Here is a 14,717-nt window from a genome sequence, read left to right on the forward strand (position 1 = left end):
CCCGGAAGCGCAGCGGTAGAGCGCAGCGGGAGCGCCGTCTCCGCGCCGAAGCCGCGCCTAAGGGGTGCCAGTCTGCGCCAGTCCGCGCTGGACCCGCGCCCAGCGCTCCTTCCCCTGGCCGTGTTCCTCGCAAATTTAGTAAGTTCCAGAAATATACCTCTTCTGACCTGCTAGATATAAAAAACACTATGTTTTTGACAGAGTGCCCACATTTTAATTTAGCAGAGTGTTCTAACATGTCACATATAATCTGTCCAAACTGTAACTTTCACGTAACAGGTTCCCTCACCCAAAAACCACAGATATCAGGAGCCTCTAGTAACGAGATTACACGCATTAAATGCGCACTGGTGAATGCCAGATCTATGTGTAAACATAGAGATGATGTGGCCGAATTAATTTCGGCACACAAATTGGATATTCTGTTTATAACAGAGACATGGGCCGATCTGGCTTCTGACCCTGACCTGGTAGCAGCCATCCCGGAGGGCTACTATATCACTAGACAAGATAGACTGACAGGAAAAAAAGGGGGCGGCCTTGCCATTATTTTAAGGCTAGAATTAACATTGAAAACATGGGCACTAGATAACATTCCGGCAGAAACATTAGCCTTCTCCATCACTCTATCTCCTATTCAAATGTTTAATGGAGTTCTGCTCTATCGTCCCCCAGCCACTAGAATGCCTTTTCTCCAATCTATCAGTATCTTATTAGAGCCAGTAGCAGAAGCCTCTGACTATACTATACTAGGAGATTTTAATTTTCATTTAGAAGAAACAGCAGATAAAGATACACTGAGCCTTACTGAGGACTTTAAGGCCGTTGGCCTAAACCAGCTAGTCACTACAGCCACGCACAAAGCAGGTCATGTCCTTGATGGCCTATTTACAAATAACCAGGCCATTACTACCCCCACGGTTGTCCCTATTGTATGGTCAGACCATGCAGCAGTGGTCTTTCACGTCCGTATTAAAAATTATAAAAATCAACACTCGGCCAAAAAACAACTTAGAACGTGCAGGGACTGGAAAAATATAGATACAAAGACACTATCTGAGAAATTGGAAAATAACAAGCCATCTAGAACGCCAGACCCTCAACTGGCAGCAAATAACTATAATCAATGGCTTATAGATTCTTTTAATCAAGTAGCGCCTCTTAAGAAATTGCGCCCCAATCGCGCAACACCATCTGCCCCTTGGTTCTCCGAAACTCTAAGACTAGAAAGACAGAAATGCCGCAATCTAGAAAGGTGCTGGCGAATCAACTACGACAACAACGATAAAGAGAAATACAAACAAGCATTATCAATATACAGGAAGCTGTTAAGACTGGAAAAAAGTAAATATTTTACCGAACAGATAGAAAAAGCCCAGAATTCCAGTAAACAGTTATATCAGGTAGTGGCAACACTAACAAATACACCAACAGCAAATACTACAGACGTTACTCAAGAGTTCTGTGATCAGATGGCGGATTTTTTCAGAACCAAGGTCACAGAAATCTATAATAGATTCAACAATAATATAACAGGGGAATCATCAGAGAGCCAAAAGAACGCACAGCTCATATCCTCTTCTCTGAATGAATTTATCCCCCCATCACTTTCAGAAATAAAAGACCTTATTAAAACAACTATGTCAGGTTCTCCTTTGGATCCCTGCCCACCGGTCATCATTAAATCAATAACCGAGGTAGTAGCTCCAATTTTGGAGAATATCTGCAGTACCATTTGCGAAGCAGGCATCTATCCTCAAAAATGGAAAACTGCTATAATAAAGCCTTTGCTAAAGAAACCCACTCTTAACACCTTGGAATTAAAAAGTTATCGCCCTATAGCAGCCCTCCCGTTTCCATCCAAAATACTCGAAAAGGTCATAAATAAACAGCTGGCCAGTTACATTGATCACAACAATCTGCTGGATAACACCCAGTTCGGGTTTAGGAGAGGCCATGGAACGGAGACGGCGCTTATAAAGGCTTCCGAAGAGATCAGACAGATCATGGACCAGGGTGGCACGGCAATCCTGATCTTGCTGGATCTCTCGGCGGCTTTTGACACGGTCGATCACAACATCTTGATCGACCGTGTCACAGCTATGGGCATACAGGGCAAGGCTGTGGAGCTCCTGGTCTCTTTTCTATCCAACAGAGAACAGTCAGTAAAGATGGGGAATTTTTATTCACCCACATTTGTGCTGCCTTGTGGAGTCCCCCAGGGATCCTCGCTAAGTCCGACACTTTTTAACATCTATGTGTCGGACTTGGCGAGGGTCATTAAAACCCATGGAATGGGAGTGACTTCATACGCCGACGACACTCAGTTGGTGTTAGCAGTGCATAAAAACGGGAGTGAGGTAGCGGCCAACTTTCAGATAGGCATGAGAGCTATTAGTCACTGGATGGACAATAACTGTCTGAAATTGAACACCGATAAGACTGAGGTAATGGTGTTTGGGGACCTAAAACCAGCTTGGTCCCCGGTCTGGTGGCCACCAGAAATGGGTAATCCACCTAATCCAGTTTCGAAGGTGAGAAACTTAGGAGTGCTGTTTGACAGCAAACTGAGTTTTACCAATCATGCTAATGCTGTGGTCTCCTCCTCCTTTTACACGCTACGAAAAGTGAAAAAGTTATTACCTTTTCTTCCCCTGTCTGCCGGGAAAACACTTATGTCCTCCTTGGTGTTATCCAAGGTGGACTACTGCAATGGGCTTCTGTTGAATGCCCAGGAGCAGGTCTTTAAGAAACTGCAAATGGTGCAGAATGCTGCTGCACGAATCCTGACCAAAACTCCTAAATTTGCGCCCATTTCCCACATTGTCTACCAACTTCATTGGCTTCCGGTGAGAAAAAGAACTAAGTTTAAGGCATTGTGTATTATCTACAAGGCGTTGAACAGCCAAGGACCTGACTTCTTTAGGGAATCACTGTTGGTTTATGTCCCTAAGAGAGCTCTAAGATCTGCCTCATCTGCTTCCCTCTGTATTCAACGAGTCAGAACAGTTACATGGGGAGACAGACGCTTCTTGGTAGCTGCCTCGAGGCTCTGGAATACCTTGCCCCATCAAATAAAATGCAGCCCGTCACTGATGATCTTTAGAAAGCAAGTGAAGACCTGGCTATTTAGTCAATAAATGCAAAGAAGTTTTCTCGTTATCTGCCTCTCTATCAGTCTAGCGCCGAGACACCACTAGTGGTATTTGTTTGCGCTCTATAAGTTTAAAAAATAAATAAATAAATAAATAGTTTTTTTGCAAAAGATTGGCTTTCATTCTGCTTAAAGAATCAATTCGTATAGAAGAGAAGTTCAGTGATGGCCATAGTGGCGACTAACCCGTCTGTCTTGGTTTTAGGAAACAATACTTGCATACAAGTGACCCTGGCTGACACAGTAATGAGATAGCCTATTCCGGGCATCATTCCACAACAGCTGTGATCATTTAACACACTGTAGCTACCATTGGAAAGCTGCCTGAAAATTGGATCTATCACCGCTGCGGGTGAACCTTGCAGGTGGCAAGAAAGGTTATTGGAAGAACCCTTAAAGAATCCGTGTAAATTAATACCTTGACATAACAGTGTACCGTTTAGTGAGTTTTTACAATTCTCACCACTAAGAAATACCTCCTTTCCCCAACTCCAACATTTGTGTGTGTATGGTAAATCCCACTGCGACTTAATGTATTCTTTACCCAACCTTTCATACAGGCCTGCTGGTATGTGTTTTAAGCAATACTGAAACTGGAAAGTCGTCTCTGGTATCGTGATGGTGCCATGTATTATCCATTTAACTGATGGTTTCTCAGAAAAGGTCAATGGTAATCTCTCCAGTTTTTGTATGCTCAGCACCATATAGTCTGCTCCCCTTTGTGCCAAAGAGATTTGTTTATCTGCAAGGTTGAATACAGTAAACAATGACGTAGTGTTGATTAAATGCCAAGGTACATAGCCAGAACGAAGGTTTTGCAACATCCAGCCTAACAGCATTATAGAACGTAATTGAGATTGGCCATGTTGTAACATCAGCAAGTCCCCGCCCCCCGCTGCCCTAGCGGGATCTCATCCTCTGCCTGACTGTTGTCGTGTTAATCTGTTTGTCTCTCCAGTGCTCTCTGTGATTTTTCGTGCTCATTCTATTTTTGCTCCAGTGTTCTCTGTTACTTCTCGCCCCCTGTGCTTGTGATTTGTACTTTTTCCCCTTGTTGTTGTTCTCCCTGCGCCCCTGTGCCCCCCGCCCCGCTCCCCGCTTCCCGCTGACGTACTCGCAGCCACGCCCTCTTTTGTTTCTGTACCCTCACCGCTCCCGCCTCCCAGCTCCTCCCTCCCTCCCACTTCGCCATAAATGGCGACCAGGTGTACGCGCAGCGTGCACACTCAGCGGGCGCCCCGATTGTGCGCCGACAGGCACGCCAAAGGTAAGCCCGTCTGCGCCCATCCGCGCCTGGACCGCGCCCTCTGCCAGGACCCCTGGCCCCCACAGTCACTAGCCCACCCGCCGGACCGCCGACGCCACCAAACTCTACGCACTCAACGCCAGTAGAATCCCGGGCTGCTATCGAGCCACCTCGAGATGCACCCACGGACCCTTCTGCTGCCACTCCTGCAAGTTCACCTGCATTCGGACCTGCACCACACCAGCACCGACCAAGCCGAACTCCAGCAGCAACCACCTCAAGTCCATCCTGCTCAACACCCGCTCCGTCCACAGACACTCCGTCGAGCTCTGGAACCTGCTCAACACCACAGCCCCAGACGTAGCCTTCCTCACGGAAACCTGGATGAACGCCTCCTCAGCGCCCGACATCGCCATCGCCATCCCGGACGGCTCCAAGATCATCCGTAGGGACCGCATCAACCAGACAGGAGGAGGCATTGCCATCGTCCACAGGAACACCATCCGCATCACGATCAACACCGACGAAACCCTCGCACCCGCCGAACACCTGCACTTCCAGATCCACATCAACCCCAAGACCACCCTCCGCGGCACCCTCATCTACAGACCCCCGGGACCATGCACACAATTCAGCGAAGACATTGCCGACTTCATCAGCCCGCACGCCCTCCCCTCTGCTGACTACATCCTCCTCGGGGACCTCAACTTCCACCTGGAGAAAAACAACGACCGCAACACCACCACCCTGCTGGACAACCTCACCAACCTCGGTCTCAAGCAACTGGTGACCACCCCCACCCACTACGCCGGACACACACTCGACCCCGTCTTCTCATCTAGCAAGGACATCGACTTCAGCCACGCCACCGGACTCCACTGGACGGACCACAGCTGCGTCCACTTCAGCTTCAGAAGGACCACGATCCACCACCACCAGCAACAGGTTGCACGCAGAAGCTGGAACAAGATCACAGCCAACCAGCTCGCGACCTCCCTGAGCATGAACCCTCCCACCAGCGCAACGAACCCAAGCCAGGCGGCCATCAACCTCACGAAGTGGATCAGCAATTGCGCAGATGACCTCGCCCCTCTGAAGACCCCGCCTAGCAGACCCGGCAGCAAGAAAGCCCCATGGTTCACCGACGAACTCAAGAGCTCCAAGACGAACTGCCGAGCCCTCGAGAAAGCCTGGCGCAGAGACCCAACACCGAACAACATGACTGCCCTCAAGCTCGCCACCCGAAAACACCACCAACTGATCCACGCCACCAAGAAAACTGCATTCAAGGAGCGACTGGACAACAACGCACACAACAGCAAGGAACACTTCAACATCGTTAAAGAGCTCTCCAACCCCAACGCTGGAAACAACGACATCACCCCTTCGCAAGACCTCTGCAACTCCCTCGCCTCCTACTTCCACAACAAGATCGCGGACATACACAACAGCTTCAGCTCTCAACCAACGCACGCCACGACTGAACCACCGCCCCCCACCACCACCCTCCGCGCCGAGACCGCAATCAGCACCGAAGACACCATCCGCACGATGAACTCCATCCACTCCGGATCTCCGACCGACCCCTGCCCTCACCACGTCTTCAACAAGGCCGACGCTGTCATCGCACCCCACCTGCGGGACATCATCAACACCTCCTTCGATACCGCCACCTTCCCGGAGAGCTGGAAGCACGCCGAACTCAGCGCTCTACTAAAGAAGCCATCAGCCGACCCCACTGACCTCAAGAACTACCTCCCCATCTCGCTACTCCCGTTTCCTGCTAAAGTCATCGAGAAGACCGTCAACAAGCAGCTGGCCGCCTTCGTCGAGACAAACGGATCCCTCTACTCTCGCAGTCTGGCTTTCGGGCCAACCACAGCACCGAGACCGCCCTGATCGCAGCTACCGATGACATTCGAGCCCTGCTCGACAACGGAGAAACAGCGGCCCTCATCCTCCTAGACCTCTCCGCGGTCTTCAACACTGTCTGCCACCGTACCCTAGTACAGCGCCTCAGCAACGTCGGAATCCAGGAGAAGGCACTGGAATGGATCACCTCATTCCTCGCCGGAAGGACACAGAGAGTCTGCCTCCCCCCGTTCAGATCAGAAGCCACCGAAGTCATCTGCGGCGTTCCTCAAGGGTCCTCGCTCAGCCCAACCCTCTTCAACGTCTACATGAGCCCCCTCAGAGACATCGCACTCCAACACAACCTCAACATCATCTCCTACACCGACGACACCCAGCTGATCCTCTCCCTCACCAACGACCCCGCCACCGCCAGAACCAACCTACACGAAGGGATGACAGACGTAGCCAAGTGGATGATGAGCAGCCGCCTGAAACTGAACTCGGACAAGACGGAAGTCCTCATCCTGGGATCTTCACCCTCTGCCTGGGACGACTCCTGGTGGCCCACCGCCCTGGACAGCGCACCCAAACCAACAGACCACGCACGCAACCTAGACTTCATCCTGGACTCCTCCCACTCCATGACCAGAGAAGTCAACGCCGTCTCCTCGTTGTGCTTCAACATCCTGCGCATGCTACATAAGATCTTCCGGTGGATCCCCACCGAGACCAGGAAGACGGTCACCCAGGCCCTCGTCACCAGCCGTCTGGACTACGGCAACTCCCTCTACGCCGGAACCACCGCCAAACTCCAGAAGAGACTCCAGCAGATCCAGAACTCCTCAGCACGACTCATCCTGGACATCCCCCGTCGCAGCCACATCTCCGGACACCTGAGAGATCTGCACTGGCTCCCGGTCAACAAGAGAATCACCTTCCGTCTCCTCACCCACGCACACAAAGCCCTGCACAACCAAGGACCAGCATACCTCAACAGCCGCCTCAACTTCTACGCTCCCACACGCCATCTTCGATCGACCAGCCACGCCCTCGCCGCCGTCCCCCGGATCCGAAGAGCCACCACAGGAGGAAGGTCCTTCTCCTACCTGGCCGCCAAGACTTGGAACTCCCTCCCGACCCACCTCCGCCTGACCCAGGACCCCCTCGCCTTCAGGAAGCAGCTCAAGACTTGGCTGTTCGAGCAGTAGCGGACCCCTCTCCCCTAGCGCCTTGAGACCCTCCGGGTAAGTAGTGCGCTATATAAATGCTGTGATTGATTGATTGATTGGTTCTTGATCTTGATGTACTACAGTAGTTCTTCTGACAGAGCTAAATTACTGGTCCAGAAGTATCTGGTTTGGGGGGGTCAGAGCCCTTGTACTTATACCCAGTTGTGCATTTGAAGTCAAGGGTGATTTCAAAGAAGGGCCTTTTAAATGCACAGAAGCACTTTCTTCCTATCCCTAGCACCAGGTCAGCTGTAGGGGGTAATCAACCCTTTGTGTGGGGAGAGGACACTGCCTGTTCAGGTGTGTCAGCTCGCCCCTCCCTTCCTGCCCGGGAAGAGCCAACAAAATGCAGATGAGTACTCAGACACACCTAACCATCCTCTGTATGTGGCTGTTTATAGGTAATGCACAAAGTGTAGCTGTCATCCACCTCAGACGTGTATTGGAGACAGGCTGCAGGCACACAGAGATGAAGGAGAAATGTCCACTTTATAAAAGTGGCATTTAGAAAATAGTAATGTGAACTCCAACTTTACCAGTAAAGAGAAATTATCATTACCATTCTAAAAATATAAAACATGACACAGCTACACTTTTTATTCAGGAATTACAGCTTAAAAGTGTATTAAAGAGTTCATAATAAAAATTTATGGGAGGAGTAGCCCTCACAGTAGTGAAAAACGAATATAGGCGTTTTTCACTACCAGAACATGCAGAACTGAACAGTACATGTCCTACCATTTATTTACATAGCGTCTGCCCATGAGCTACCAAGGGCCTACCTTAGGGGTGACTTATGATAGGAGAGTTTAAGGCTTCTCATATGGTGTTAAATGGTAAATCGTACTGGCAGTTCAGGACTGCACACACAGGCTCTGCAGTGACAGGCCCGAGACATGTTGAAAGGGCTACTGGCGTGAGTGGCACAATCACTGCTTAAAGGCCAAATAGTACCGTTTAACTTACAAGCTGGGGTATATGATACACTACTTTACAAGGGATTTCCAAGTAACTTAAATAGTCCAAGTGGCCATTCTCCAATGTTACCATGTTTAGGGGAGAAGCGTGTGCACTTTAGCACTGGTCATCAGTGGTAAAGTACTCAGAGTTCTAAGGCCAACAAAAAGATTCAGCAAAAAGAGAAGGTGAGCAAGCAAAAAGTTTGGGTGAAGATCACCCTAAGGCTGACAGTTCTAACATTGGTATTGCTGAGACAGTCATGTCAGTCAATATTCTGGTAATGTAGTCTTCCTCAGCTCCACCAAATGTCTGTATGCAACATCCTGACAAGAAATCAAATAATTTCCAGTGGTCAGCCTTACTAGGAGAAACAAGACTTTAAGGCACTGGTCTGAGAAGGGCACAGCTGTGCCCTAGTCTTAAATGCCTTCCTGAATACTGATGGCAAGTTATAGATGCTCTCAGCTTTGATTGTGATGGCTTTTCAGAGGCACTGGTCTGTTGTGTTCTGCATTTTCTCTAGTCTGAAATGTTGCTGAGCCAATACCAGCCCTATTGATTGACACCAAACTGACACGTTACAAACTCTTTCTAATTCGATATCCTGTCGGCTATTAGAGTCCCTACCAATATGAGGTAATAGACTGACACATGACATATGACTCCTTCCTCCTGATAGGGCTCAATTATGCCAAGCTTCAGAGTTGCCAGCCTGGCATGTGACTGTCTCTTCACCAGTTCTCTAACCTCTTACAGGCATGACATGCCACGCACTATGACTTTCAGCGACACAGTATTGAATATGACTGACTGTGATCCACAGGTTTTGTAGCCAGGAGTAGGTCCAACATGCTAGCATTAATGTCAGCTCACATTAGGGGTGGCCAAGTCCAGCCACAGAAAATGTAAATATGTTGAGGGTTTCAGAATGACCAGGATATCTTAAAATACCTTTCATTGCAACTTATTGTATGTAAAATGTCCTAATATATAGTTATTGTGGGTAAGGTGAAAATATGATAAGTTCACCTCCACCTCGAGACCATCCCTACATCAGCGTGGCCACCCTTTTCACACACCCTCGTAATTGCGATTCTGAATGCCTGGTCATTTCCATCTTGCATTAACATTAATATACAGTTAGAGAACATACAATACATATGTATAAAGTTTTATATGTATGAGTTCCTGTGAGTGTGTCTGTGCGTGTGTCTACATATGTATTTATTTTCATATACTTTTAACAAATAGATTTAATTCAATAATGCTGTAACATATCAAGGAGCTCAAACACAAAGGTAAACATAAACAAGAGTAAACCTACTTGTGTAAATGTACTTCTACCCTTTTGAGTAACTTTCGTACTTTTGGGTATCCTGATGCTGAGTAGGTGTGTGTGTCTAGCTTTGCCAGAGCTTCAAGTTCTTGTGGAATTCAGGAATACAGAAAGATGATCTAATGTGGAGTAGGAGGCTGTTTGAGAATGCCCATCCACCTGAGCTTCGCGATATCCTCAGACATTCTCCATCTGATGTCACTTTGCCGTGTTTTCCCTATGGAGCCCATTGTCGTTTTCCCTAAGTTAGCCTAACTGTATATGTTGTAGACCACTTTTGCCTTGCACACATTACAAACTATCACACTTGTTTTTGTGCCACATTGTTATTTCACAAATAGGCTGCACATGTTTTTGTATTTTTCTCTTCTGCTCTGATTCAGCTGGACAATCTCATACAAGGGCAAGCGATACTGTTTCCTGTTATTCTCTGGGGTCGGATACTAGCTCCTTGACATAAAAGAGAAATCCAGCTGCTGTTTTTGAGCACAGTTTTTATCATATAACCAGGGACATTTTGCTTTGAAAACATACAGAGTGAAGACATTTTTGCAGAGCACAGGTCTGGAGACAAGAGAGAAGCCCCAGCTGAGATGCAGAACCACTACCTATGTATGCCAGGTACGGGGTTCGCCAATAATCCAAAAGGTCTATAATATACCATAGATTCCCCTAGTGATTGTAGGCTGAAGCAAATCTGTCAGCTAATATGACATGGCTTTATATTGTGTATGATCTCTCAATTATGCTGATCCCATTGTTGACCTGCATGTGTTTTCTGATAGCATAGCTGTTGCTTCATAATAGAGAACAATAGTCTTTATAAATATTGTGAGCTTTCTTCGTGTGTCTTTTTTATTTAATGTGGACATGTATGAGCGAGAGAATGAAAGGTGAATGCATGCTATCATGATCCCGGAGAGGGTCTAAGGTTTTGTGTTCTGGGGTGCCAAATCACTTGCCTCTCTGGAAAGGTGAGTAGGGCAAGTGAGGCACTAGAAGCTAGTCGCATTTGGGCCCTTAGATACTGATGCGATATGATGACTTAGTCCCTACTTACTGATGCTCTATGGTTCCAGGAATAGATATGTTTCTTGGCAGAATCACTGAAACAACTTCAGTATAAAATTATTGATAATATCAAAGGAAAGCCACCAAAAGTCTATAATTGGTGACCAGGCCGTGATTGGCATCATCCATTCATCCTCTGTACTACTTCCAGAGGACACAGATGGCGTGCACATACATGTGCACATACAAACACACACACACATCACACACACACCCTCCCAAAAATAGAAGACCACTATCAGAAGGGCAGGGTCCACTGTACCAATATACAATTGGTTCTCTGTTACATGATCTGCAAAAGAGTCAACATTTTATTTTATATTTTTATTTCTCTTCACATCAGGAGAACATTTCACACTCAGTGTAATTCATCATCGGATGCATCACTGGCGAGCTAGGAGCCAGATGTCAGGCAGGTTGAAAACACTTGATTCACAATTGGCAACCACTGTTGGCTATGTGCTTCTTACTACTTGTGACAACAACACGCATAGGAACAACTGACACAAGTTCATCAAGAGAGAGAGGTAGGATGACAAAAACTGAGGCTCAGAGAGAACAAATGCAGCACTTAAACCATCCACCCATTCTTCACGTAGAACAGATGTTCATCTGGAGTCAGGACCCTCTGTGCAGCTGTGGCATGTCGGCTTTTCCTGGGTTAGGCACTCACTGGAGGTGAATATTGGAAAACAGAGACAAGTTGTAGAAGTATGAGTAGACTTGTCCACCAACTGAGCAGCATAAAACTCTCTGATTTTCATGATACCCAACAAATATGTATAAGGCAAATTTACTGTGGTGATTACTTGCATAATATTTGATAATTCTATTATGTGAATGTGTTTTGCTGTTTATGTGAATAGTGAGTCCAGCCCATCATAAGGTTGGTCAGCAGCATTTTGGGGGCATTTAGACAGCAGTGGTCAGTCCATGGAGGCTGCTGTGGCTTCAGAAGTACTGTCTCAACCCTTACCATGGCAGGCCATTCATCCTAGTTGAATGTAACAGTTGCAGCAGAATTATTTGTGCATTCACAAACAAACCCTAAAGCAAAGATTTATTTCCAATACAAAACAAACTAACCCTATGTCTATGACATGCAGGGTGTTTTCCCCTAGCCCATTGAGACCACAGTTGTTTTTCCGAGACCCAGTTTCGCCATGTCCCCCATGGCAGAAACAGACAGGACAGATTAGAGTTGGGAGCCCCCCACAAAGAGTGTGTTTAATGCTGCATCAAGTGCAGAGACCTGTTTGAGTTGGCTTACTCCCAGTGGAGGCTGCACCTGCAGTCAATCAGCAGTTGTCCACCTCCAAATTAGAGGGTGGACTTGACTATGAGTTTCCCAGAGCAGTGTTCCCCTAATTTACAACAGGACTTCCCTCGGTAAAATGCTTATCCCCTTTGTCTTCCATATTACAAAGATGGGAGAGGAGGCTATTTATTAACTGGCACTAGTGCCCATCTTTACTGGGCATCTACATGAGACATGTCAGGCCCTAAAATGCCAATTAGCAGCAGGACTCACTGGAGGTGAATATTGGAAAACAGAGACAAGTTGTAGAAGTATGAGTAGACTTGTCCACCAACTGAGCAGCATAAAACTCTCTGATTTTCATGATACCCAACAAATATGTATAAGGCAAATTTACTGTGGTGATTACTTGCATAATATTTGATAATTCTATTATGTGAATGTGTTTTGCTGTTTATGTGAATAGTGAGTCCAGCCCATCATAAGGTTGGTCAGCAGCATTTTGGGGGCATTTAGACAGCAGTGGTCAGTCCATGGAGGCTGCTGTGGCTTCAGAAGTACTGTCTCAACCCTTACCATGGCAGGCCATTCATCCTAGTTGAATGTAACAGTTGCAGCAGAATTATTTGTGCATTCACAAACAAACCCTAAAGCAAAGATTTATTTCCAATACAAAACAAACTAACCCTATGTCTATGACATGCAGGGTGTTTTCCCCTAGCCCATTGAGACCACAGTTGTTTTTCCGAGACCCAGTTTCGCCATGTCCCCCATGGCAGAAACAGACAGGACAGATTAGAGTTGGGAGCCCCCCACAAAGAGTGTGTTTAAGGCTGCATCAAGTGCAGAGACCTGTTTGAGTTGGCTTACTCCCAGTGGAGGCTGCACCTGCAGTCAATCAGCAGTTGTCCACCTCCAAATTAGAGGGTGGACTTGACTATGAGTTTCCCAGAGCAGTGTTCCCCTAATTTACAACAGGACTTCCCTCGGTAAAATGCTTATCCCCTTTGTCTTCCATATTACAAAGATGGGAGAGGAGGCTATTTATTAACTGGCACTAGTGCCCATCTTTACTGGGCATCTACATGAGACATGTCAGGCCCTAAAATGCCAATTAGCAGCAGGACTGCCACTTAACAAACAGCTAAATGACTACCTTAGTCTTCCTCTGAAAGGGCAATGACAAATGTCACTACTACCAAAGTTAGATTGTCGTAGATGGGGTTATTTATTAATTGCCACTAGTGCCCTTTGACACATTACTTGTTACAACTACCAACATTATATAGTGGAATATGAGGCTTTTTATTAATTGGCACCAGTGCTCTTTGACACACCACTACTACAAAAGTTAGATGGTGGTAGATGAGCCTATTTAATAATGGGCACTTCTGCCCTTCCACACATTTCACTACTACCAAGGGTAGATGGTGGGAGATGAGGCCATTTATTAATGGGCACTTGTGCCCTTCCAGACATGTCACTAGTACCAAAGTTAGATGGTGGGTGATGAAGCTATTTATTAATTGCAATTGTGCCCTTTGTTATGGGCATCATCTGGAGATGTGAAAGTGCCCTACAATAGCCACAGCTGTATCTGAAAGAGTATTTGAATCACATGCACTGACTTCAGGAGTGAGTTGAAAACTACTTCAGAGCTCTCATGAATTCAAGAATGTTATTTTGTATAATCTAAACGTATAGGTGTATGTTAATCCTTTTCTGCTCCTACCACACCAGACCTCATCAATCCCCCACATTCTGAGCTTGAAATATGAATATTTAAGGTCAATTAATACATGCATATTATAGTTCATATACCACTGCTCTCCTATTTATTGAGTCTTGCTCTCTGATGTAAATTGCACAACCGTTCCCTAATTGACATCACATGTGATAGCCCAGGTATGACTGATACAATGTAAGGTACCAGGTGTTGAAACTTTGTTTGAGTATTGAGTGAAGTTTGAGTTTTTCTGCCTTCCAATGCACTAGGTTTATACCCATACATCCATTCCATGTTGAGTTTCTATAGATATTTTCCACTAACTCTTTATCCACGAGAGGCACCTTCTTGATCCCTGTGGCTAACGGGTGGGCTACAGTATCTTTTCGTGGACTTGGTACAAGCTTTATTTTTGACAGAGAATTTGGTATCTCTAAGCAGGCTCAGCATCCAGACATGCTAACAAGATTAAACACCTCCCTAATGAGTATCAGTTATAATGGCCAGTGGGTCACTTTACCGCAGATAAACTTACCGAAGGTGTAGGTTGCCTGGAATCCCTTCATGTTCACTGACTCATCACTGTGGAACTGGAGCAGAAGGGAGCTCCCGGTGGAGGTCACTGGTGGGACTAGACTGGAACCGCAGAATTTGCCAATAAGCGGAGAGGTGGTCTTGGAACCATCGAAAATAGACAAAGAGTCATAGGCGCATTGTGGATCAGGTTCAACGGCAAAAGATGTGAATGTCAATGAGACCTTCGGGGTGTAAATAAGAAGTACGTGTTAGTCCTCAAAGAGTACCTCAGTCACACCAACAGGTAGGCAGTGTGAGATTAGGAATAAAACAATGTGACAGCCAGTCCTGACCATCACTGTCCTGC

At 46.7% G+C, this 14,717-nt stretch overlaps 1 protein-coding gene across 1 annotated transcript in view; it reads right to left on the bottom strand.

Annotated features, from left to right (window-relative positions):
• The window catches only part of LOC147729343 (embryonic protein UVS.2-like), a 104,608-nt gene that overhangs the window by 38,653 nt on the left and 51,238 nt on the right, over window positions 1–14,717 (bottom strand). The window contains exon 12 of the mRNA XM_086959833.1: window positions 14,370–14,592. Within this exon, the coding sequence (XP_086815959.1) occupies window positions 14,370–14,592 (223 nt within the window). The remainder of the gene's footprint in view (window positions 1–14,369; window positions 14,593–14,717) is intronic.

This window comes from Lissotriton vulgaris, chromosome 2_2, assembly GCF_964263255.1.
Source record: "Lissotriton vulgaris chromosome 2_2, aLisVul1.2, whole genome shotgun sequence".
NCBI classification, from domain to species: domain Eukaryota; kingdom Metazoa; phylum Chordata; class Amphibia; order Caudata; family Salamandridae; genus Lissotriton; species Lissotriton vulgaris.